This window comes from Salvelinus namaycush, chromosome 19 (assembly GCF_016432855.1).
Source record: "Salvelinus namaycush isolate Seneca chromosome 19, SaNama_1.0, whole genome shotgun sequence".
In the NCBI taxonomy this organism is placed as follows: Eukaryota; Metazoa; Chordata; class Actinopteri; order Salmoniformes; family Salmonidae; genus Salvelinus; species Salvelinus namaycush.
This window is the reverse complement of record NC_052325.1, coordinates 17186677-17212452: the sequence shown is the minus strand read 5'-3', so window position 1 is coordinate 17212452 and position 25776 is coordinate 17186677. Positions and strand designations below refer to the sequence as shown.

The 25776-nt window shown below is 43.3% G+C and overlaps 2 protein-coding genes across 2 annotated transcripts in view; one reads left to right on the top strand and one right to left on the bottom strand.

Moving 5' to 3' along the window:
- Positions 1–14997: 14997 nt before the first annotated feature.
- On the top strand, positions 14998–16801 carry LOC120064199 (nuclear receptor subfamily 0 group B member 1-like). Its single transcript, XM_039014600.1, has 2 exons — positions 14998–15837; positions 16365–16801. Exons 1-2 carry the CDS (start codon positions 15168–15170, stop codon positions 16604–16606), a joined length of 912 nt encoding a protein of 303 aa, XP_038870528.1. The 5' UTR covers positions 14998–15167; the 3' UTR covers positions 16607–16801.
- Positions 16802–22327: 5526 nt separating this feature from the next.
- The window catches only part of LOC120063915 (interleukin-1 receptor accessory protein-like 1), a 179693-nt gene continuing 176244 nt past the window's right edge, over positions 22328–25776 (bottom strand). Inside the window, exons 9-11 of the mRNA XM_039014228.1 lie at positions 25599–25769; positions 23681–23725; positions 22328–23052 (exon numbers count right to left, since the gene is read on the bottom strand). Coding sequence (XP_038870156.1) covers positions 22328–23052; positions 23681–23725; positions 25599–25769 — 941 coding nt within the window. The remainder of the gene's footprint in view (positions 23053–23680; positions 23726–25598; positions 25770–25776) is intronic.

The following is a 25776-nucleotide window of genomic DNA, read 5'->3' as shown; positions in this document are numbered from 1 at the left end:
TCAGAATCTTGGGAAGGGTGTCCGTTGGCCAAAAGAATCGTTGCTGGGTTGGAGAATGTTTCCTTTGACGTTGCAATTAGCAGTACAGAATGGCATTCGAGAGAGAGACACCCAAGTTTCTACAGCGCCATGGAAATAAATACCTGAAAATCGCAATATACTGACATAAACTCGTATAATTCGGTTCAAAATAACAAGATTATGATGTCTTTAAAGCCTATAGCGAATAAAAACAGAGCCGGATACATCTAGGAGCTAAAACCAGAGGTTCTAAAAAGACATGCCAAGAACCTTTCTGCGTCAGCGCGAAGTCCCAAAAGGCCGGACACCTCGGTTCCAATCAATTTATAAACTTTGGGAACTACCTAGAGACGCCATTTCAACTCTCCCTATTCGCTAACAGCCAGGGGAAGGCGTATGCAGTGCATCTCAACCAATAGAAGACAGGCAAAGTTAAAGACAGGTCTCAAAGCAGATGATAAAATTTGCCATTCTCACACAGACATAGGAAAAGTGCTCTAAGTCGAGTTCTGTTTCACTTACAGACATAATTCCAACGGTTTTAGAAACTAGAGAGTGTTTTCTATCCAATAGTAAGAATAATATGCATATTGTACGAGCAAGAATTGAGTACGAGGCCGTTTACATTGGGTACACATTTGTGCTATGTCGAAATGGCACCCCCCTAGTGGCAAGAAGTTTTAAAGAGCTGGACTAGAGCAGAAATGTTTCCCTCCAATTAGTAGTGTCCCTTAAGTAATAAGCAGACCAGGGTCACCTGTGTGCTTGGTGGCCATGCCCCTCCACATGCTACAAGACAGATCTGTACACAAACATTTGTAAGTATTGCTTTAGACGAGCAACATGCAATTTCTATTCAATGTTTAGAAATAATTTAGAATAGCTCAAACACAGGTAACACACTCAACCAAAAATGTATATTTGGCGAGGTGACCAAGCAATTATATTACCATGTGAAATGGGGCTAGTGAGGAAGCACAGAGTTAGTTCTCTCACTGTTTAATCAGCTTCTTGATATGCCACAACTGTCAGGTGGATGGATTATCTTGGCAAAGGAGAAATGCTCATTAACAGGGATGTAAAGAAATTTGCGCACAGATTTTGAGAGTAATATGCTTTTTGTGCGTATGGAACATTTCTGGGATCTTTTATTTCAGCTCATGAAACATGGAACCAACACTTTACATGTTGCGTTTATATTTTAAGAAGTATTGTGGTGGCAATTTTTTTGTTGTTAAATATGGGTAAATAAATAATAATAATTTCCTAATCTCTTATTTTTGAAAAATGGTAGAAAAATGTATATATGCCTTAATTTCTCAAAATAAATGTACTCTTAGGTTTTATTTATTTATGCTCCTTTGAACTTCACATGTTGGTGTTTTTTGGTCATTTTACATGGAAATGTCCTATTGCAAAACAGCTGCTGACTAATCTAACTGTAATTCTAAACAACTAGGCTACTAGGAACTCCATCACTCAGTGTGTACAACCACACAAAAAACAACAACGTCTACTATGTCTGTCACTGGACTGACACGGGTCAGAGGTGCCATTGAACCCTAACACAAGATACACACACATGTCGGGGTTGATAACTCGGACCAAGCTCATTACAGGAGATTAAAAAATGTCATTCAGAAAAGGCGTTGAGAAGCCATTACAGGAATAATTTTACTGCTCGTCAGGAGATAAAGGTCGATTCGGTGGACTCAACAAATCAATCTCTCTCTCTCACTCTCTCTACCTTTCACTCACTCACTCACTCTCTCTCTCTCTCTCTCTCTCCTTCTGTCTCTGTGCCTCCTGTCTTTGACAGTGACCTTGTTTTAATGTATGTGTGTGTGTGTGTGTGTTTGTGTGACAGAAGCCTGATGCTGTCTGACTGCACACCAATTACTGGCACAACTGCATATCAGAGAGGTGTGTGTGTATGTATGCACTGTCAGCAATTTTTTTTATTTGATCAGTAACTTACTGTATTAATAAACAGTATGACACTGTATAAACCGAATACAGTAGATTACCATAGAATACACAGTAAAATACCATACATTTGTTTTACAGCACACTGTAAGACCTTTCTGTATTTTCAACATTAAAACACTGTAGAATGCACAGTAAAATACCATAAATGTTTTCTACACTATTAATTATGGTGCATTGTGGGAAACTGTTGTGGACGAATAAAGAGGCTGGCTCATTAACATACTATGTGGCAGTGGTTCTCTAACAATTCAAATTATATAGAGGATAGATTAGAATGGCAGTGAGGTCTCAAATCTTTAATTGCTTGAGACTCTCGTTTCTCTTCATTACGCATAAGCCTGTAAACTAGAGATTTTCCGGGGTTGTGTCCCCCTCTTTTATCAATATTATTTTCTTTGGATGGACCAGGAGATAGTAACAGTGGCTTGACCGCGGGTGGCGCTGTCTCTCTAGTCCAGCAGACAAGGCCGGAATCACCTGAAGGTCTGGGGAAGATGGAAGAGTAACAGTGGCTTGACTGCGGCCCAACTCACCAGTCCAAGCACCACCCCGGCAATCCAGTTAGATTACATTTTTCAAGTCCAAAAATCCAGAGGAAGATGGTGAATCAAACAGAGAACGAGCCAGAGAACTGTCAGTGCCGGAGGAAAGGAGTGAGGGACAAACTGTTCCTGATTGAGATGCCTTAGCTAACAGTGCTGCTAATCCCGCCAGTTCAGCATCATCACCGGCACCTCCACTAGCTAGTAGGCTGGCGCCTCATCAACCTCCTCTCTGTTGACTACAAAATCATGACCAAGGCCCTCACCAAATCGTTCAAGACACACATCAGTAATAGTCCATTCACATATTTGGGGGCATGGTCAAATATAGAGTGTGTATATTTGTGCCAACCGTCAGTGGATGTGCTGTAGTAGTTTAAATGTTTGATGGTTATGCTGCTACAAGTAGAGCACCTTCTTAGACACTGTCTGTCCAGCAAATTTTGTAAGAGAATGTGTCAGTAATGAACTGAACTATGAAGAGGTTATTGTTTATTTTCCAGTAACTTAAAAGGTCATAAGCAGTAATTCTGATTCCCATGAAAAGTAGTCTTTTGAGTGACTAAAATATCACCCATAATATTTTGGGGGCGATAGAAAAGCTCAAAGTCCTTGACAAGTTACATTTTCTGTCATTGCTAACTACCAGAAAGTTTTAAAGGACAGGCTGATTGGGCAGGGAGCTGATATTCATGAGCTCACCTTGATGCCTGTGTCAAGAAGCTTGGATGCAGTGAGCAGTTCTTGCAGTAAAATCATCTCAAGCAAATTTGGTGATGAACAAAGCAACTCAAACAACTTTGAAATTGCATCAATAATGTCATCTTTTTTATACATCTCCCATTTGGCATGTCTCTTGTGATGTGGCTCAAAGCATATCAAAGCATACTTAGGGCTAGATTCTATCAGAGCCATGCTAGCAGACACCCACAAAGTGGTTGTTTTGGTGGTGTCGGAGTTGGAACTGCGTAAGAGCTGTCTAATCCACAAGCCTCTCCTGGCATTATACCTGAAGTGGAAATTGCCATTGGTTGCACGGAGTCGCATTAACAGAAAGCCCATGCAGACTTGTTTACAAGTTGGAACACTAGAATGTGATATGTATTCTACACCTCAAAAAGACTGATAGAAATCCTCATTATTTTCTTGAATGATTTTCAATTTGAGTATCATTATTTTTATATAGTCTACATTTTATCATTCAGAACTTCTAACGCGAGTAGGACGGTGTGGCTTCATGACAATGACCACACAAGCAGCCGTTCACCGATTTGACAGCTCTAACTCACTTACACCTCTGACACCGCCAAAATACCAACTATGTTATGTCAGGTATCCCATGTGAATTTTTTAAAATCCACATTTGAAATATCATCACATGTTTTAAATGTGCAAAACGTGGAAATATCACGTGTTTTTCCACGTATTAAATCATGTGGTTCTTTTCGTAAGGGCTCGTTGTCAACCAAACATAATTCAATAATACTTTTGTAATACAGTGAATAGACTAAAGTTATCTTACAAACTAATGTAACATTCAACCATAAAATGAGTAACACATCCATGGCCACATTTTAAGGTGTACTTTAACTATAAATGCCTTCTTATGTAATCATAAAAAGCGTGTATGTTCAACATATAGTAGCATAACTAGGTCATTACAGGTCTGTGGAGATCTTCACAATTGCTGTAATAATCTGCACAGGATCTCCAACGGCATAGACCACTTGCACCATGTACTTTTAATGTAATCTGACCATCCAGGTAATTTGGTTCTACTATTAGATTAAGCACAGTGATAACACATTAATCTGTTCTATAAATAAACAAAATCTATGACAATGTATTCCCATTTGAACTTTGATGTGCTTTTTTGAAAGCGCAGTGATAAACATTTGTGTGGCAACTAAACCAAAAATCTGACATTTTTTGATTTGGAATTTGGTTGTGCTTTTAGATGGTTGAAAGCCTAGTGACAGCTGAATTTCAAATGAGTTCACTTTTGACTGTCTTTTTGAGTGGGTGAATATATATATACTGAACAAAAACATAAACACAACATGCAACAATTTCAAAGATTTTACTGAGTTAAAGGTCATATAAGGAAATCAGTCAATTGAAATGAATTAATTAGTACTAATCTACACGTGACTAGGCAGGGGTGCAGCAATGGGTGGGCCAGGGAGGGAATAGGTCCACCCACTGGGAAGCCAGGCCCAGCCAATCAGAATTAGTTTTCCCCACAAAAGGGCTTTATTACAGACAGAAATGTAACATCATAAAAAAATCCCCATCAAAATCAGTCAGGTTGAAGATGCAGATATGTTTATTTTTGCATGGGCTGCGTCTCAATCCACCTAAATTGGCTTTTCGCTGTAGTGGAAGGTGGCCGAGCTACAACGGTGTTTGTCAGACCATGAGACATCCCGAAAATCGGTATTCTGACAAATGTCTGTAGCATCCGAACGGTTGAGACTACAAACAACCCGTCTTTCCCTACGACCCCTACAAACCCACGGGATTAAAGTCTAAAGTCGGTAATCCTGATGTGCTTATTTCTGTCCGAACTGTTGGGCTACAAACTAATATGACCCCATTGTGGAAAAGGCAGTGGTGTAAAGTACTTAAGTAAAAATACTTTAAAAAGTACTACTTAAGTGGTTTTGGGGGTATCTGTATCTTACTTTACTATTTATATTTCTGACAACTTTTACTTTACTTCCTAAATAAAATAATGTACTTTTTACTCCATAGATTTTCCCTGACACCCAAAAGTACTCGTTACATTTTAAATATCTGAGTGTTGGAGTGTGCCCCTGGCTATCCGTACATAAAATTTAAAAAAAAAACTGGTTTGCATAATAAAAGGAATTTCAAATAATGTATAGTTTTTTGGTTGATATTTAAGTATATTTTAGCAATTACATTTACTTTGGATACTTAATTATATGTAAAAACAAATACTTTTAGACTCAAGTAGTATTTTACTGGGTGCCTTTCACTTGAGTCATTTTCTATTAAGGTATCGTTAATTTTACTGAAGTATGACAGTTAGGTACACCACTGGGAAAGGGGAGACTCTCACAAACACGATGGTGTTCTCCGTTTTGCTCTGCAACCCCCACAAGTGTCACTGGACTCATCTGAAGGTAACACATACAAATTAATGGAAGTATGGAGGTAGTTTTGTGGCATCAAAAATAAGGGGTTAAATATGTAAAATAATTAATTTAAAAAAGCTTATATCTCCTGGATATAGGACAGACACGTCAAAACCTTATTTTTATGATTTATTTTGACTGTCTTTTTTGCCATTTATTACTGTGTTATTCAATGCGTTCAAACAATTCCATATGTTAGCTTAGTAGACTTTTAGAAGTTAAAGTATAATAAGGTAATGATGTAACGTGTACGCTGGGAGTCGGGAAGCAAGTTCAGGGAGTGTAGTTAATAAATAAATGAACATAGAACAAAATAAGAAACACAGGGAGCGTACAGACATGAACACTGGAACAGAAACAATAACGCCTAGGGAAAGAACCAAATGCAGTGACATATATAGGGAAGGTAATCAGGCAGGTGATGGAGTCCTGGTGAGTGAGGCGCTGGTGCGCTTAACCATGGTGACAGGTGTGCATAATAATGAGCAGCCTGGTGACTTCGAGCGCCGGAGAGGGAGTACACATGACACATGAAGGTTGCTGGTTAAATTTAGCCACTGTGACCCAAAGTGAGTCTGTGACCTTCCTATTTTAGCAGGTGGCATAGGGGACAGACACACACACATGCACGCGTGTACACTTTTACACTCCTACACACACACTCACACAAACAGTCTTGTACAGCTAACTTTGTGGGGACACAATTCAGTCCCATTCAAAATCCTATTTCCCCTAACCCTAACCCGTACTCTTACACTAGCTCTTACCCTAACCCAAAACCTAGCTCCTAACCCTCACCCTAAAACTAACCCTAGCACCTAACCCTAAACCTAATTCTAAGCCTAACACTAATTCTAACCTTAACCTTAAATCCCCTAGAATTAGTATTGGACCTTGTGGGGACCAACAAAAATTGTCCCCAGATGGTCAAATTGTTGTTTGTTTACTATTCTTGTGGGGACTTCTGGTAGTAGTTGAACACACACACACACACACGCACACACACACACACACACACACAGAGGTAGTAGTTGAGTTGTGGGAGGGTAGTACAGGGGTATGGGAATGGGCCGCCCCATGCTAACCAATGTTAGACTGGGCAGGAGACCAGCAGGATCTGGGCCCAGAGAGACAGCCTGGATCACATCACACACCGACAGGTCAGGACAGACAGGAGAGGAGAGAACACACTGGACCTGAGAGGGTGATATCACCGTCTCTCCGATCCACTCTCTCCCTCCTCTTCTCTCCTTACCCAACCCCTCCTCCCCTCTCAGCCAAAGATATGAGATCATGATGATGAATCTAATGCTATAAGTCTGCTGCCACTCTGACACAGTGTCTTCAACACTTTAATGGCATGACCAGCTTCCAACCCAACACTTATGTTTTGCACTCTTACTGAAATTAACATTTTAAAACAGTACAGTAAAAAGTGAGTTCCTATCTTTACAGTGGGTGGACAGCACTTTTTCTTATCTGTGGCATTGAAGAAACAGACTTCTGAGTCACAATCTCACTGTAATTCATAGGTGCGTAGGAGAAGGAAAACTCAATTTGTAGACACTGCAAATAGAGTCGACCACAACATGCTGACCACTGCATGTTGATACATGTTTATCTTGCCAGTATAATCAGTGTGCAATATCTTGAGTCCTCCTATGTGTTGGGTCTAGGTTTTGAAACCTTTTCTGTTTTTTGAAACAGTCTTAACATTCTCTAAACTGTAAGTGCAATTGTCACAACTGTTTTATGGGACACCACAACTCCATTGCATGTCTGCAAAATGTAGTAACTCACCCAAAACATTTATTTCATGCTTCAAAACCAGGGATATTGTGTCAGTAAATTGGCCAATGGCACCAAAATGAAAAGTTTTTTTGTCATCGTGTGAGCCGTACTGGTCAAAATGCTTAGATGTTTTTTCACCATGGCAGTCAACCCTGGATATGTTTGTTACATACACATTTCAGTTCTGTTCTACTTTTTTTGTGGACACTGACTGCTTACTGTACTACACAAGAATGGCAGTTTTGTCTAGCTGAATGCTATTGTGTATCACAGTGAGCTGTTTAGATACCCATTTCAACAGTAGGTACAAGTTAACTGGGTAAAGTCAATACTGTAGTACACAGAAAAAGGATATGCACAAATAGATCATGTTACAGATAGTTTATTGTATTCAAACTGTACTGTTTTACTGTACTACTGTACTACTGTATATTCCTCATACATATCTTACGGTACATTGTGATTTTCAGACATGCATTTACCTTTACAATAGTTGCTGTATTGTTATGAATGAAACGCTGTAACAAAAGTAAAGAACAAGTACATATTTACCTGTTTTCATTATGGAATGTTTGCACAATTGATGACACTGTAGACTTGTTAACATTAGGCTGTACTCTCCAACCAGCCTCTTCCATTGTAACACCATGGTTTATGACACTGTGGACCTGTTAACATTAGGCTGTACTCTCCGACCAGCCTCTTCCATTGTAAGACCGTGGTTTATGACACTGTAGACCTGTTTACATTAGGCTGTACTCTCCGACCAGCCTCTTCCATTGTAAGACCATGGTTTATGACACTGTAGACCTGTTTACATTAGGCTGTACTCTCCAACCAGCCTCTTCCATTGTAAGACCATGGTTTATGACACTGTAGACTTGTTAACATTAGGCTGTACTCTCCGACCAGCCTCTTCCATTGTAAGACCATGGTTTATGACACTGTGGACCTGTTAACATTAGGCTGTACTCTCCAACCAGCCTCTTCCATTGTAACACCATAGTTTATGACACTGTAGACCTGTTTACATTAGGCTGTACTCTCCGACCAGCCTCTTCCATTGTAACACCATGGTTTATGACACTGTAGACCTGTTTACATTAGGCTGTACTCTCCGACCAGCCTCTTCCATTGTAAGACCATGGTTTATGACACTGTGGACCTGTTAACATTAGGCTGTACTCTCCGACCAGCCTCTTCCATTGTAAGACCATGGTTTATGACACTGTGGATCTGTTTACATTAGGCTGTACTCTCCGACCAGCCTCTTCCATTGTAAGACCATGGTTTATGACACTGTGGACCTGTTAACATTAGGCTGTACTCTCCGACCAGCCTCTTCCATTGTAAGACCGTGGTTTATGACACTGTAGACCTGTTAACATTAGGCTGTACTCTCCGACCAGCCTCTTCCATTGTAAGACCATGGTTTATGACATGGTCCACAATTGTGGCTCTGATTTCATCAGGGACTCTTATTCTTTGCCTTCTACCTCTTCCTCTATCATATAATCCCCTAACACCACCACCACGCATTTTTACACATCTTCTTATATCTCTTCCACGAGCATGTAGCTGCTGTTCAGGGTTGTGATGTTCCTCCGTGTTCAAAAATGGTAGTGATTGTGCTGTGGGCAAGCTCCATATACAGTATATGCTTCCAAACTTGATTGGTTGATTAGTAAGATTGTGATTCCTATTTCATTACTTCGCAGACATCACAAACATTCCATGTCATAGATATTTATGGAATATACAGTTGAAGTCGGAAGTTTACATACACTAAAGGTTTGAGTCAATAAAACTTGTTTTTCAACCATTCCACAAATTTCTTGTTAACAAACTATAGTTTTGGTAAGTCGGTCTACTTTGTGCATGACACAAGTAATTTTTCCAACAATTGTTTACAGACAGATTATTTCACTTATAATTCACTGTATCACAATTCCAGTGAGTCAGAAGTTTACATACACTAAGTTGACTGTGCCTTTAAACAGCTTGGAAAATTCCAGAAAATGATGTGATGGCTTTAGAAGCTTCTGATAGGCTAATTGACATAATTTGAGTCAATTGGAGATGTACCTGTGGATGTATTTCGAGGCCTACCTTCAAACTCAGTGCCTCTTTGCTTGATATCATGGGGAAATCAAAAGAAATCAGCCAAGACCTCAGAAAAAAAATTGTGGACCTCCACAAGTCTGGTTCATCCTTGGGAGCAATTTCCAAATGCCTGAAGGTACCACGTTCATCTGTACAAACAATATTACGCAAGTATAAACACCATGGGACCACGCAGCTGTCAAACCGCTCAGGAAGGAGACGCGTTCTGTCTTCTAGAGATTAAGTTACTTTGGTGCGAAAAGTGCAAATCAATCCCAGAACAACAGCAAAGGACCCTGTGAAGATGCTGGAGGAAACTGGTACAAAAGCATCTATATCCACAGTAAAATAAGTCCTATATCGATATAACCTGAAAGGCCGCTCAGCATGGAAGAAGCCACTGCTCCAAAACCTCCATAAAACAGCTAGACTAAGGTTTGCAACTACACATGGGGACAAAGATTGTACTTGTGGAGAAATGTCCTCTGGTCTGATGAAACACAAATAGAACTGTTTGGCCATAATGACCATTGTGATGTTTGGAGGAAAAAGGGGGAGGCTTGCAAGCCGAAGAACACCATCCCAACCTTGAAGCACGGGGGTGGAAGCATCATGTTGTGGGGGTACTTTGCTGCAGGAGGGACAGGTGCACTTCACAAAATGGCATCCTGATGGCATCCTGAGGAAGGAAATTGATATGGATATGGATAGATTGAAGCAACATCTCAAGACCTCAGAAGTTAAAGCTTGGTCGCAAATGGGTCTTCCAAATGGACAATGACCCAAAGCATACTTCCAAAGTTTTGGCAAAATGGCTTAAGGTCAACAAGGAGCAAGGAGGCCTACAAACCTGACTCAGTTACACCAGCTCTGTCAGGAGGAATGAGCCAAAATTCACCCAACTTATTGTGGGAAGCTTGTGGAAGGCTACCTGAAACGTTTGACCCAAGTTAAACAATTTAAAGGCAATGCTACCAAATACTAATTGAGTGTATGTAAACTTCTGACCCACTGGGAATGTGATGAAAGAAATAAAAGCTGAAATAAATAATTCTGTCTACTATTATTCTGACATTTCACATTCTTAAAATAACGTGTTGTTCCTAACTGACCTAACAAAGGGAATTTTTACTTAGGAATTGTGAAAAACTGAGTTTAAATGTATTTGGCTGAGGTGAATGTAAACTTCCGACTTCAACTGTACATGTATGTCTGACAGATTTTGATAATTGAATGGATCATTTTGCATGTGACGGCTCACACCATGAAATAATGTTTAGAAGTTGTGAAGAGTATGACAATTTCACCAAGAATCAACTATCAGTTTTGATCAGCAAGCCATGTGCATGTAGTTATTGTGCAAATTGTAGAAAATTGTATTCACTTCTTTGCACACGTGCCAAAATACGTGCAATTTGCTTAAATGAATAAGAAATTCAAATCTGGTGTGAACAAGAAACTAATTGTTCAGAGATTTGAACTGATTGTTTTGAAGAAAAAAAATCTCGTTCGAGAATTGAGCTAAAGCGATTGAGGAAAACTGTAAGAGTTCTCTTCCATCCTCATTACCATTAACAAAGTAAAAAGCAGTGGAAAAGAAGATTATGAAAGAATGAGAGAACAAGAAATAATGTATCCTTGAATGATTTATTACCTCAGTTTGTAAGTAGAGGAGAGGTGAAGCAAGTAGAGGAGAGATGAAGCAAGGAGAGGAGAGATGAAGCGAGGAGAGGTGAAGCAAGGAGAGGAGAGATGAAGCGAGGAGAGGTGAAGCAAGGAGAGGAGAGATGAAGCGAGGAGAGATGAAGCAAGGAGAGGAGAGGTGAAGCAAGGAGAGGAGAGGTGAAGCAAGGAGAGGAGAGATGAAGCAAGGAGAGGAGCGATGAAGCGAGGAGAGGTGAAGCAAGAAGAGGAGAGATGAAGCAAGGAGAGGAGAGGTGAAGCGAAGCAAGGAAAGGAGAGATGAAGCGAGGAGAGGTGAAGCAAGGAGAGGAGAGATGAAGCAAGGAGAGGAGAGATGAAGCAAGGAGAGGAGAGGTGAAGCAAGGAGAGGAGAGATGAAGCGAGGAGAGGAGAGGTGAAGCAAGGAGAGGAGAGATGAAGCGAGGAGAGATGAAGCAAGGAGAGGAGAGGAGAATAGAGAGGTGAAGCAATGAGAGGAGAGGCTAGGAGAGGGAGACAGCCTTTGCTTCGGCTGTTTATCCCTGCTCGACCTTGGGTATTAAAGTGAAAAATATATATTTTCTTGCTGATGTAAATCAATAGAAACCCATTCTCTCTCTGAACAATGTTTTGACAGTGCTGTGAAAGTTTTTCATGCTGTCTTGGGTCCTTGATGCTGTCCTTGGAGCACACCGAGTAGACTGAGGTCCCACTCCCGTTACTTTATGAATACGGCTAGAAACTCAATGCCAGTCTTTTGTCTATGCCATCTTTTCTTAACACTGTACTTAGGCAGTTGTTCAGGCCCTCTCTAACTAACACATGTGCTAACACACTATGTCAAGGCTCACATGCACTCACAAGAGAGGCAAGTAGGATTAGCTTAGCAGGTTTTAGGCATTAAACCTTTTCTGTACTCTTCATGCCTTTTTCTCCGACCTCTTTTCCTATACTTGTTGCGCCCTATGTGTGTCTTTCTCTCTGTCTTTCTCTTTTCTCTCTCTCTCTCTTTCGTTCGCTCCCTCTCTTCAGTAGTCAGTAGTCTTGCTCTGTGATATACAATCTGAGAGAAAAACATTCATTCTCCCTGAATCTTGCCTCCCCCTCCTCCTTTACCTTGCCCTCCCGTGCCCCTTCCTCCAGGTTAGTCGCCCCCCCCCCCCCCCCCCCCCCACTTCCACGGTGACAGATGTGCGGGGAGCGTTGAATTATGATGAGTCATGACATCATAATTCATGCGTTCCTGTTTTCACGGTTAAATCAATAACAGTGTGTCCGACTCAAGGTTGGCGGCCAGCCTTCACAGCACTGCTCTCCATCCTCTTTTCTCATAGAAAATCAGATAAATTCTCCCTAAAATAATTAAGCCTTCAGCTCCGTCTCTGGCTTACTTTTTTACCGGCTAGCGGCTGATTAACGGTGCAGTGAGGGAGTCAAGGTAAAACAGAATAGAGCACAGGACTGATTCTTTGTCTCTCTCTCACAAACACATGGGGACACATATGCACACACATGTTTGTTTTCCTATTCTGGTGGGGACCAAACAATTGCTTCCCATTCAAAATCCTACTTTCCCTAACCCTTAACATAACCCTTAACCTAACCCCAAACTCTAAGCCTAAAATAGCATTTTTCCTTGTGGGGACCGGCGAAATGCACCCATTTGTCAGAATTTTCTTTGTTTTACTATCCTCGTGAGGACTCCCCAGGATAGTAAAACCAAAAACGCACACATGGATCATTTTGTAGCTTTTGGGATACCGTTGTATCTAAAAAGAACTGGATAGGCTGATCTGCCCACTCCTCTCCCTCACTTTTTGTGCTTTCCCTTTCCTGCATAGGCTATTTTATCATAACTGCTTAAAGGTGCAGACAAACTGCATTACATGAGGTTTGACATAAACCAACTTGATGTTTTATGCTTAATAATGGAATGACCTTATATTCATCTTGCGAGCGAGCGAGAGAGATCACCGCTAACGTTGCATGTTGCAAATAAGGGAAAGGGTCAGTTGTACAACTGAAAAGTGTCTTTGCATTTAACCCAACCCCTCTGAATCAGAGAGGTGCTGCCATAATCAATATCCACAGCACCCGGGGAACAGTGGGTTAACTGACTTGCTCAGTGGCAGAAGAACAGATTCTTACCTTGTCAGCTCGGGGATTTGATCCAGCAACCTTTTGGTTATTGACCCAACGCTCTAACCACTAGGCTACCTGCCACCCACAAATAAGTGCCTGTCATGTTCCCCTGAATCCTACAAACTTTTACAGTTGGTGGCACCAGCCCATGGGGCGGCAGGTAGCCTAGTGGTTAGAGCGTTGGACTAGTAACCGAAACATCGAATCCCCGAGCTGACAAGGTCGTTCTGCCCCTGAACAAGGCAGTTAACCTACTGTTCCTAGGCTGTTATTGAAAATAAGAATTTGTTCTTAACTGACTTGCCTAGTGAAATAAAGGTACAATTTAAAAATACAATTTGGTCAGTAATCATCTTATAACGTATATCATAGTGTGTCCAAACTTTTGACTGGTACTGTACATCTTTATGTGCACTATTATCATAGGCTAATTAATTTTATTTAACTAGGCAAGTCAGTTAAGAACAAATTCTTATTTTACAATGACGGCCTACCCCTGCCGAACCCTCCCCTAACGACGCTGAGCCAATTGTGCGCTGCCCTATGGGACTCCCGATCACGCCCCGTTGTGATATAGCCCGGGATCAAACCAGGGTCTGTAGTGACGCCTGTAGTACTGAAATGCAGTGCCTTAGACCGCTGCCCCACTCGGGAGCCCTAACTGATGACAGAGTTGGAGCAGGTCTCTTTACTGATGCAGCGTTTGACTTTGATGTGAGTTTTCGGGGACTAAGCACAGCCTTTCAGAAAACTGGGCCTACCTGCCCTCCAGGACACCTACAGCACCGAATATCACAAGAATGCCAAAAAGATCATCAAGGACAACAACCACCCGAGCCACTGCCTGTTCACCCCGCTACCATCCAGAAGGCGAGGTCAGTACAGGTGCATCAAAGCTTGGACCGAGAGACTGAAAAACAGCTTCTATCTCAAGGCCATCAGACTGTTAAACAGCCATCACTAACATAGAGAGGCTGCTGCCAACATACTGACTCAAATCTCTTGCCACTTTAATAAATGGATTAATGAAGGTATCACTAGTCACTTTAAATAACACCCCTTTAATAATGTCTACATATCCTACATTACTCATCTCATATGTATATACTGTATTCTATACCATCTACTGCATCTTGCCTATGCCGCACGGCCATCGCTCATCCATATATTAATATGTACATATTCTTATTCATCCCTTCACATTTGTGTGTATAAGGTAGTTGTTGTGAATTTGTTAGATTACTTGTTAGATATTACTGCATTGTTGGAACTAGAAGCACAAGCATTTCGCTACACTCGCATTAACATCTGTTAACCATGTGTATGTGACCAATAAAATTTGATTTGGCCGTTACCCACTGTATATCAGAGAAATTGTGCAATTGTTTTTTTAATGTATCTTAACAGGCCCATGGGCTCTTTTGCATAATTGTTTTATTCAAAATTATTTTTGTGTGTTTCCATTTCGACCAGCCCACGAAACTAAACAAATGTTCAGCCCAACTGGCATTTGCCAGTATTGCTAGATGGCCAATCCGCCCCTGGTGGGAGGCGTCTCAGAGGAGGAATATGTACAAGTTTAAACAAGTTCTCAAAGCAGGAGGTCAGACGGGAGCTAATATAAATGTGCTGCCGTTTGCGCGGGGTAACAGGGGCCAAGAAAACATATCCCTCTCTATCTAGCTCTGACCTCCAACTCTTCAAAGCGCCTGACAGACACACCGAGCAGCACCCGATGTAGCGCGCGCCACGTGCCATGGCCACTCGCGAGGGCTGCCACTGTCCGGGCGCCGGGGGTCAAAACAATAATAACAGCATCCTGTACCATATACTGAAGAACGACAGACTCACGACCACCGAGGAACAACAAACAACACCAAAACCACAACAACACCAACAGCATCGCTGGCACAGGGTCTCCTCCTGTTCCTCCTCTTCTTCCTCTTCGTCGCGGCTTGAGCTAAGGCAACAACAGGCATGCTCGTGCGGCTCCTCACGGCGAAGGGGGTCTCTCCGGTCCCCGCAGGTTACCTGCAAAGCCGCATCGGCGGTCCTCGTGAAGACTCTGCGGTTCGTGAAGAACGTGCCGTGTTTCCGCGAGCTGCCGGAGGATGACCAGCTGCTGCTCGTTCGGAACTGCTGGGCGCCGCTGCTGGTGCTGGGCTTCGCGCAGGACCGGGTAGACTTCGAGACCACTGAGACTGCAGAGCCCAGCATGTTGCAACGGATCCTGACCGGTGGCTCTGGCAGCCAGAGCGGCTTAACGGACAGACAGGGTGAACCGCTGCTGGAGCAGAGCACGGAAACTCCTGGGGTCTCTCTCGCGGATATCCAGGGCATCAAAGCGTTCCTGAAGAAGTGTTGGGGTTTGGACATCAGTACCAAGGAATATGCCTACATCAAAGGAGCGGTGCTCTTCAACTCAGGTGGGCAGGATGCTTCAAAACGCGCCTATTTTTCTCACTAATGATTCATTGTCTCATTGTGTCCGTACTGGAGCGCGTAATTATCCTATCTCCAATTTCATACATTTAATAATTTAGCACTGTCTCTCGTTTAAAAAAATTGCAAATCAGTTTCACAAGAAACAAACAGCCCTGATTATTCAGGAAGACCCTGAATAATTTCGTGCTTAATGGCCAATTGCTACATAGGAAACTAAATTTACAAAAATCTGGTATACCAATACACATAATCACCATTATTAGGCAACTAATTCCCTGCATCTACTGCAAAGGAAGTATGTAGGCCTCGAGCTTATTGAATGATTGCTTTAGGAGAGATATATCCTTCCACATCTGGAGACTTCAGAAACCTTGCCAAAGGGCCTTGTGAGATATTTGGTAAGTAAGCTGTTGACAAACAACCTGTTTACCATAGTGACCCGGGCTCCTTCAACAACCCAAAGTTTCTATAAACAATGATTATGTTTTTCTGACCTCCCCCTCCCCAGATCTCCCAGGTTTGCGCTACCTCCACTACATCCAGTCACTGCGGCGCGAGGCTCACCAGGCGCTCAACGAGCACGTGAAGCTGATCCACCGGGACGACACCACACGCTTCGCCAAGCTGCTCATCACCCTGTCCATGCTGAGGGCCATCAGCCCCCCTGTGGTTGCACAGCTCTTCTTCAAGCCTGTCATCGGAGCTGTCAACATGGAGGATGTCCTACTGGAGATGTTCTATGGGAAGTAGATGCTTTCCATGGTCTCGTCCAGAAACAACCCTTAGAAATGGCCCCCTATAAGTTATAGGCACTTCTAGCCCCTACTCCCTAGAAACTTAACCTTGCCCCTAGCCCAGGGTTTCCCAAACTCGGTCCTCGGGACCTCAAGGGGGCACGTTTTGGTTTTTGCCCTAACACTACACAGCTGATTCAAATAATCAACTAATCAGGCTTTGATAATTTGAATCAGCTGTGTAGTGTTAGGGCAAAAACCAAAACGTGCCCCCTTGAGGTCCCGAGGACTGAGTTTGGGAAACGCTGCCCTAGCCCTTACCCCCACTTCCCCTAGCCCCTTACCCCTACCTCCTAGCCCCTACCCTCTACATACTTCATGTATATCTGACATTATTGTATAGAAATAAGCAATACGGCAGCTCCACTCTGCCCTCTGGTAGGCTATAAAGGAACAGTTTTGCTATGTTACATCGATCCAATCTTCAGATCAACACCTGTGGGGTTGGTTCTGGACTGGACCTTAATATCTGAAGGACAGACAAACAGAATGTAAATCTAACTAACTGTTAACCAACCGTTAGATCTCAATGGACCGTTGAACAGAAGGATAGACAAAGGATGAGATTTGTTTGTTTTGTTAAAGATGTTTTGAACACTGGTGGGTGAAGAACAGCCGGGGCAAAGGGGTGTGTGTTTTGGGATGGGGAGGGGTGAAGGAGAGGATACAGACCAAGAAGAGATGCTGATCGGACTCTAACTTATTTCTTTTTACATAAAACTATTTTTGTATAATAAAAGTATTCTCTGAACTGCTTTGCCATGCTTGTGTCAGGTGAGTGGTGCTCTGACTGTCACTTTGGAGATCAGAAAGGCCCCTGGACACTGATCTAAGGTCAGCTTTGTGTTTTACCCCCTAATTGTTAAGGTTTGGGATAAACTGATCCTAGATCTGTGCCTTAGGGCAAGTTCTACCCAGAGAGATCATATAACCCAACGTTCCTTTATCGGTAACTATGGTTCTGAATAAACGTTGATATCTGTTCCTAGTTCACAGTTCGCTGATCCAACATATGATCTTTGACATTGGTCTGAATTAAAGATCACTTGTGGGAGCAGCAAACTGAACAGACATTCACTCTTTTCTACAGTTGATCTTTTCTGTCCAGGTAGGAACATTCTCTTTTCATCTGTGTGTGATCTGAGTCCTAGGCAGCTAGTTTGTACTCTGCAGTGAAGAATGGTATTTTTTTCTAAGTGATCTACCATTGACTATTGTCCTGCATACAAAGATGGATTCACATCTCACCACACATATTGATGCTCATACTCTGATTTCCAAACTCAATTGATTTTTCCTGTGTCTCTGTCTGAGACAATAGGTGATTGTTGCTGTGCAATTGAGATACAGTAAGTTAATTTATCATGCTAGCACTCAGCTCTGAGGGTTATTGTATCCATTGTAGGATTATCACAACAGTGGTAAGAGACAGCAATGGACTGTTAGGACCACAAGAGGGCACTGTTTAACCACATTTCACTGACCGTGTCGCTCTCACACACACACACTTTAGGGTAGGCACAGGTGCGCAGAATATAACTTGAGGAAATTACCTGCAGAGTTAGATTGCCTCCGGGAGCGTTCCAATTCTCTCTAAATCCCATCATTACTGGCCAGATATGCAACAAACGGTAATGCTACTGGCCAAGATATGCAGGAGGATCAGGGGGTGGGGAGAGCTACACGTCTCAGAGACACAAAACATAGTCACATAGTGGTCTAAGGAACCCATCACAGATACAATCTGGTCAACGTACATGGGGCAATTACAGAGTTGTAGAACGTTTCTGCTAGAGTAAGAGAAGATCTCTGCTTCCGGCTCTGTTTTCTCTAGGAACTATGAGTCTTCCTGCTGCTGTTGCTCTACTGTAGGACTGTGTGTGTGTGACAGTTGAGGAGCAGGGAAGCAATGAAGCTTGGAGACACAAGACGGTCAGGTGCTCTGAGCAGTCAGAACAGCAACTCACCCGTGTGCAACCACGCATCGCAACCAAGGGCTGAGGGTGTGTGTGTTTGTGTGCGACTGTGTGTGGGGAGGTAGGCGGAGTAGCGTTACGACAAGAAGACCACAACAGATGCCATGGAGCTGGCGGCGGGAGGAGTGTGAGCTGTTACCATGACGATGAGGGACTCGGGAACCTGTGGGTGGACCCCCAGCCCCCACCCCTGCCCCCCATCAGGCTCTATCCCTTTAAACTGGTGTAGACCTGAAATGAAGGTGTAAGCAAGATGATGGTAGCTCCACTTTGCCCTCTGATAGGCCAGACACCCCCCCCCCTTCCCATTCCTCTCAACACACACTAAATATGTTGATGTACATATCTATGTCTCTATCTCTCCTGCATCCTCTCCATAGGGGCCTATTTTCTTTCAAATTAAGCCCCTAATTGCTTAGGATAATAAAGAGCCTATTAATCCTGTGTCTAGTAATAAAAAGCCAGCTGTCAGGCAGGAGGCTGCCAGACGAGAGACACACACACACACACACACACACACACACACACACACACACACACACACACACACACACACACACACACACACACACACACACACACACACACACACACACACACACACACACACACACACACACACACAAGCTATATCACTGATGCCTGCCACCATGGTGTGTGAGAGAGAGAGATAGAGACAGAGAGAGAGATGTGTGTGTATTCAAGCCAGCCTGCCACACTTACTGGCCATATTACTGATTCGTGCCACCACTGTGCGTGTGTGTACGTATCGTTGTCTCCTTGCTAATTCACTATGCACCAGCAGGTGGCAGTGTTTGACTGGGTTTAACGTCCACACCTGTAGAAATCCAATTTTTTGAGCTGAAATACGATGGCCAAAGCTTACCCATGATGTTGCAAAACGATTTAAGACAATAAGTCATCGTTTTAGTCAAAGTATGATATATTTGGGCTTGAAGTGACAAATCTGAACTGCCCACTTTGGGCAATTCTGTGTGAATGTGGTGTCTTTTCCAATGATATGACAAATTATTTTCAGCCTACGTTTCGTTTCAGGGCTCGGTTTTATTTGAATGTTACCACTCATCACTATGGCATAGTTTATTAATCAGAAACAGCTGCAAAGATATTCATCTTCGTGAATGTGTTGAGCCAAACAGCCTTGTGTCCTCTTGGCCCCTGAGTCATGGAGCAGATAAAACAGTTTTTCACTTCCTCTTGATTTCTTTACCAGAAAATCATCATAATCCATTTACATTTATTTTTGAGCTAGTCTGTATTAAAAAAAATATATGACCGTTTTATAAATGCTATAATTGCGTGATATGATAGCATTTGGCAAACCCCCATTGCCCCAAGATGAGTGGTTTTGTCACTAAGGTTTTGCTTCACTTCAGGCCCGACTGCTTTGATTGGCGTAACGTTAGCTAGAAACCACAAGTGTCTATCCGGATAATGAAAAAATGGGAAAGAAAGTTCAAGGAACTTCTAGTTAGTTACAGGTTATTTGCGCCGTGCATGATCATGAGCTAAATCATTGTAGCCTATCATTTCACTTCCCCTGTGAGAACTATGAGCACGGGGTGACTTGGCTTTTCATCTTATTCTTCCTTTCTAACTATTTATATGGTGAATTTGCGGCTTCAATTTATGGAAGATGCCTTAACATTGGAAGTCAAAGATAGGCCAGTGGTTTCCATCTGTGGCAAAGTTTTCTTTAAATCAATGATTATGACAAATCCATCTCCAGAAGCAGCCATAGAGCCAGCTGCCTAATCTTATAAAACAAACAAAAACAAATGCAACAACAGATAACATTAGCTAGATAGATAAGGTTAGCATGCTAGCTAGCTACACTGACAGCTGTCAGGGCCTGTTGATGTTCATCAACTCCACATGGACATTCCCATACCCAATTCGTGAATATGTATCAGTAGCCTTCGTCATTCTTCGGAGGTGCAACCTAAACGTTCATTTCATCTCTAGGGCAGGAAACAACGTCGAAATAGTGGCGGCAACTTCCTCTGTGGGGGGGATCCTTTAATCATCATCTGTTCATAAAGCCTACCTACAGCACTACTTACACTTCTGACTTTTGGACCATGGAAGACCGTGTGAAATAGACAGAACATAAATGAAACAAGAGGAGATCAATGTGTTTAATGTGCAGTGAGAAAGTAAGGGCAACTGATAAGTATGATTGTGTTTCTATAAAGATAGACATTTCTTTCCAAGTGAAAATCGTGTTTATATATATATATATATATATTTATATAAATATCTATATCATATATAGAATACATATCTATTTGCTATGCATACTCAGAAATTACACCTTCAAATATAATAAAAAACGTATTCCAAAGCACAAACTTACGCTTCTTCTTTCTTTAAACATGAATTGAAAACAAAGGATTCTCAGGATGGAAAGAATACTTCAACAACTCAACCAAAACATTGAAAATGCATTTACTTTTTGAATCTAAGAATATTTTCATGAGGGACTCAAAATCCATCTAATTGTCTTAACAAACCATGACCCATATAGTAAAGTAGTGTACAAAACCTGCATTACACACACTGCATACCTCCCCCTAAATGTCAGATGAAACGTAAATAAGTATGACTTCTCAAGCAAACTCTTTTTGTTATAAAAATATACTTATTTTTAAAATAATCTACAGATTTATTTTTAAGGTGAGGCATTACACTATCACGCTAAAACAGCAAGACTGTTTGTTTTTATAGAAAATATGAAACTCTGACTGACTGACAGACTGACTGGAGAAGACTAGCACGACTCTCTAACTTCTCCCCTTCCTCTGGCCCACAGGAAGTTACATCAACATCACCGGTAGCTCCTCCTTCTTTTTGCATATTCTATGATTTTTTAAAGAGTGTTTTTAAAACTAGATATACACCTTATACAGGTCAACAAAAATAAGATGTTGCTCCTTGAAGTAAAACGTTGCAATGTCCAAGCAATTCCCCAAAAGAGTAAAAAAAAAAAATATATATCTTAAACTACACAAAGTCAAGATAGAAAACACAACAGCGCAGATACATGACATACTGGCTTTCTTCATAAGCATATAAAAAAAACAAAAAAAAACATTTTAACAAAGAAAAAACAGAAAAAATAGAAATATATAAATCTGTGTGACAAGTTAAAGCAAAGTCTTAAAGTAGAGAAGGCAACACACATGATTGAATAAAAAACAACATATGAACAAAAAACAGGAAGACACTGATGCTACAAATAAATTGGAAATATATGTACAAGACCCTGTTTTCCTTTAGTGTGTGTGAGTGTATGTGTGTGTTTGTGTGTGTGCAAGTGCACAAGTGCCAAAGTGTGGGTTCTTTTATTTTGTATTCACGAGTTCAATTTGATCAAACTCTGTTGTCTCTTGATCAAACAGTTTGTTGTTGTCAGTCTGAATCTTTAATCCTAGGGTGAAGAACTTCTCCTCTGTGTACATGAGGGCCACGTTAAATCCAAACCTGTCCTGACCCTGTCTTGCCTGTTGACAGGGGTCCATTCCAACCCAAACTCGTCACAATCTCCCAGCTATAGCTACAGTAGCCAATCAGAACTGGCTCATAGAAGCGTGACTACGCCACCAAACCGATCCAAAGTGATCCAACCCAAACCAGACCAGACCAAACCGCTAGTGTCGCATGGTTCTATCCTGTCCCGGTCACCAGATGACGCTGGAGATGCTGGTCTCCCTGGGCAACAGCGGCAGCATGGCGTGGTTAGTGTGCTCCTCCTCCAGACTGTGCTCGCGGCTCTTCCCCGTCGGCGGCCTCTGTCCGTTCAGCAGCGTCAGCGGGATGTTGCAGTAGGTGTGTTGGTTGCCCAGTGATGACAGCGGCGGCAGCGTGCCCCCCGGCGGCAGGTCGTACTCGTAGCTGCGGTAGTAGTGTTTCTGCCGCATGGTGGTGTGGTACGAGTTGTGGAAGGACGAGCGGAGGTCCGGGTGCGCCGTGGCCATGGCGGTGGAGGTGGCGGCTGCCATGGAGATGGCGGAGACAGTCTGGAGCTCGCCAAAGGGGCCCTGCTCGCTGACATCCAGCGCTGGCTCGTGGCTCAGCATTGGCTCGGTGCGGCGGAAGGGCATCTCATACTGCAGCTGCTTCCAGAACTTGGAGCTGAGCTTGTTGCTCTTGGGGCCATGCCACTTGATGACAGTGAGGGTCTTGATGGTGTGTTTGAGGGCCTCCACCTCTTGGTAGTTCATGATGCCACGCAGCTCGGCACACTCGATCAGAATCACCTTGATCTCCCCGGTGACCAGCATGTTGCGGAGGCGTGTCTCCAGCTCGAAGATGCTCCACCCCCGCCGCACCACGTAGTTGGGCGTCATGACGATGATGAGGCGCTTGGATTGGTCCACACAGCGCGCCACGTCTTCGATGTAGGCTGGAGAGAGCGTGGGAGAGTGACAGAGAGAGAGTGGGATAAAGAAAGAGGAAGAAACGAATGCACTCAAAACACAATCAATCTTCTTGAAAGGGAAAACTCCAAATAGCTTAGATTCTATACAGTAACATATTTACTATTACATCTTTTGTATTCAGGACATATTTGTTGTAACATGGTGGACAAGACACATATAACAGACCACTCATAATACACAGAGACAATGGATGGACAACTACAAGACATACAACACAGGACAGAGACAGCAGTCAGACAACAGTTTAGTGGTTAAACACAGCCACAGTAACTACAGCTGTCCTTAGTTATATCAACTGTACCTATATTACTTTCTCATCTCTCTGAGTTTTTTTTTATCTGTGTGTGTCTGTGTGCAGTGGCATGTGTGTTTGTGTATGTGTGTGTGTTTGTGTATGTGTGTGTGTATGTGTTTGTGTGTGCATGTGTGCCTTGTGTTTGTGTGCTAGAGTGTGTATGTGTGTTCTGACTTCAAAGCTATGCTCTTGCTGTGTAAACTCTTAAAAACTGGATCCCCTAAGCTGCTCTTCTTGTCCAGGGAGGAAGTGCATCACAGTTGCTGACACAAGAGGAAGAGACTGAGGAAGTGTACCTCTAAGAAGTCTTGTGTCATCCTGGTAAAGCTCATTGGCCAGACCTAAACATAAACATGTCAACATTGAGACTCAGATCACAGGAGAACACACAGAGCACACAAACAGTAAAGAGGACTTGTGCATCAGTGGCATCCACTATTATTTTTCTTTTTCTCTAACACGCACGCACGCACGCACGCACGCACGCACGCACGCACGCACACACACACACACACACACACACACACACACACACACACACACACACACACACACACACACACACACACACACACACACACACACAAAAACTCACACACACACTGAGGCTGGAACAATGTTTTAACAACTTCTTGTAGAACTCTGACGATGGACTAGATTCTCAATTCATCCAGTACTGAGAGTGTTACATTTAACACTGGGCCAGTGTCTATACGGGTCTACACTTTTCAGTGTTAAATTGACACATGTAAAGCCTTATTTGCATATTTCCCAGAGTACCTTGCTGTTCGAGTGAATTGTAGAGTAGATGTCTTCACGGGTCCAACAGACCTGAAGTTCCAAGACACGCCTGGGACCCGAGCAGTCCGGGTCCTAAATTCTGATTTTTGTCTCTGATCTTGTTTGGGTATGATATAATTGACACAGGTCTCGGGTATGTGCAATTAAAATGTATTTACCGTCTGGGTCCGATTGGACCCGTCTTCTGTTAATTTAATGTGTGGGGTGATGAGAACTGCGTGAGCCTGTTATCTGTGTCAGCTAATTGCAACTCAATAAAACATATAGCTTACAGTATATGAAAACAATTCAAGTAACACAGAGGTGTTTTGGGGCAAAATACTGAAGGTTGTTCTATAGGTGGTAACTATGGATATATTATTTAGAGTGTATTTGTTGCACAAACTACACATATACATACACAAGACAAGTGACAATGACAAGCAGCTAGAGTGAAAGTACAATAATCACTAACATGTACAACAGGTGAATAGGAAACAAACCACACAGGACTGTTACTGACCACATAACCACATCACCACATAACCACATCACCACATAACCACATAACCACATAACCACATAACCACATCACCACATAACCACATCACCACATAACCACATCACCACATAACCACATCACCACATAACCACATAACCACATCACCACATAACCACATAACCACATAACCACATCACAACATAACCACATAACCATATAACCACAATAACTGTACAAGCCACACAATTAGTGGACCTATTATCAAGTAACCACACACATCACCCACTCACCCACTCAGCCTCCCCACCCCCACACACCCCCTCAGCCTCCCAACCCTGACACACCCCCTCAGCCTCCCCACCCTGACACACCCCCTCAGCCTCCCCACCCTGACACACCCCCTCAGCCTCCCCACCCTGACACACCCCCTCAGCCTCCCCACCCCCACACACCCCCTCAGCCTCCCCACCCCCACACACCCCCTCAGCCTCCCCACCCTGACACACCCCCTCAGCCTCCCCACCCCCACACACCCCCTCAGCCTCCCCACCCCCACACACCGCCTCAGCCTCCCAAAACACACCCCCCCAGCCTCCCCACCCTGACACAGCCCCTCAGCGTCCCCACCCCTACACACCCCCTCAGCCTCCCCACCCAGCCTCCCCACCCCCACCCAGCCTCCCCACCCCCCCAGCCTCCCCACCCCCACCCAGCCTCCCCACCCCCACACACCCCCCCAGCCTCCCCACCCTGACACAGCCCCTCAGCCTCCCCAACCCCACACACCCCCTCAGCCTCCCCACCCCCACCCAGCCTCCCCACCTCCCCAGCCTCCCCACCCCCACAGCCTCCCCACCCCCACACACCCCCCCAGCCTCCCCACCGCCACACACCCCCTCAGCCTCCCCACAGCCATCATTTGCACCACTTACTTCCCGTGGGGATGAGGTCTCTGTCTGGGATGAAGAGTTTGTATCCGTAGTGTTTCTCCAGGACGTCAGGGAGGATCTCCAGGGCAAAGCGCTCCTCCTCCTTGGTCTCCTGACTCCACTGGTCAGGGTCTACTTTAGTGTAGGACAGGTACGCATCATAGTCCTTATTATCTGCCAG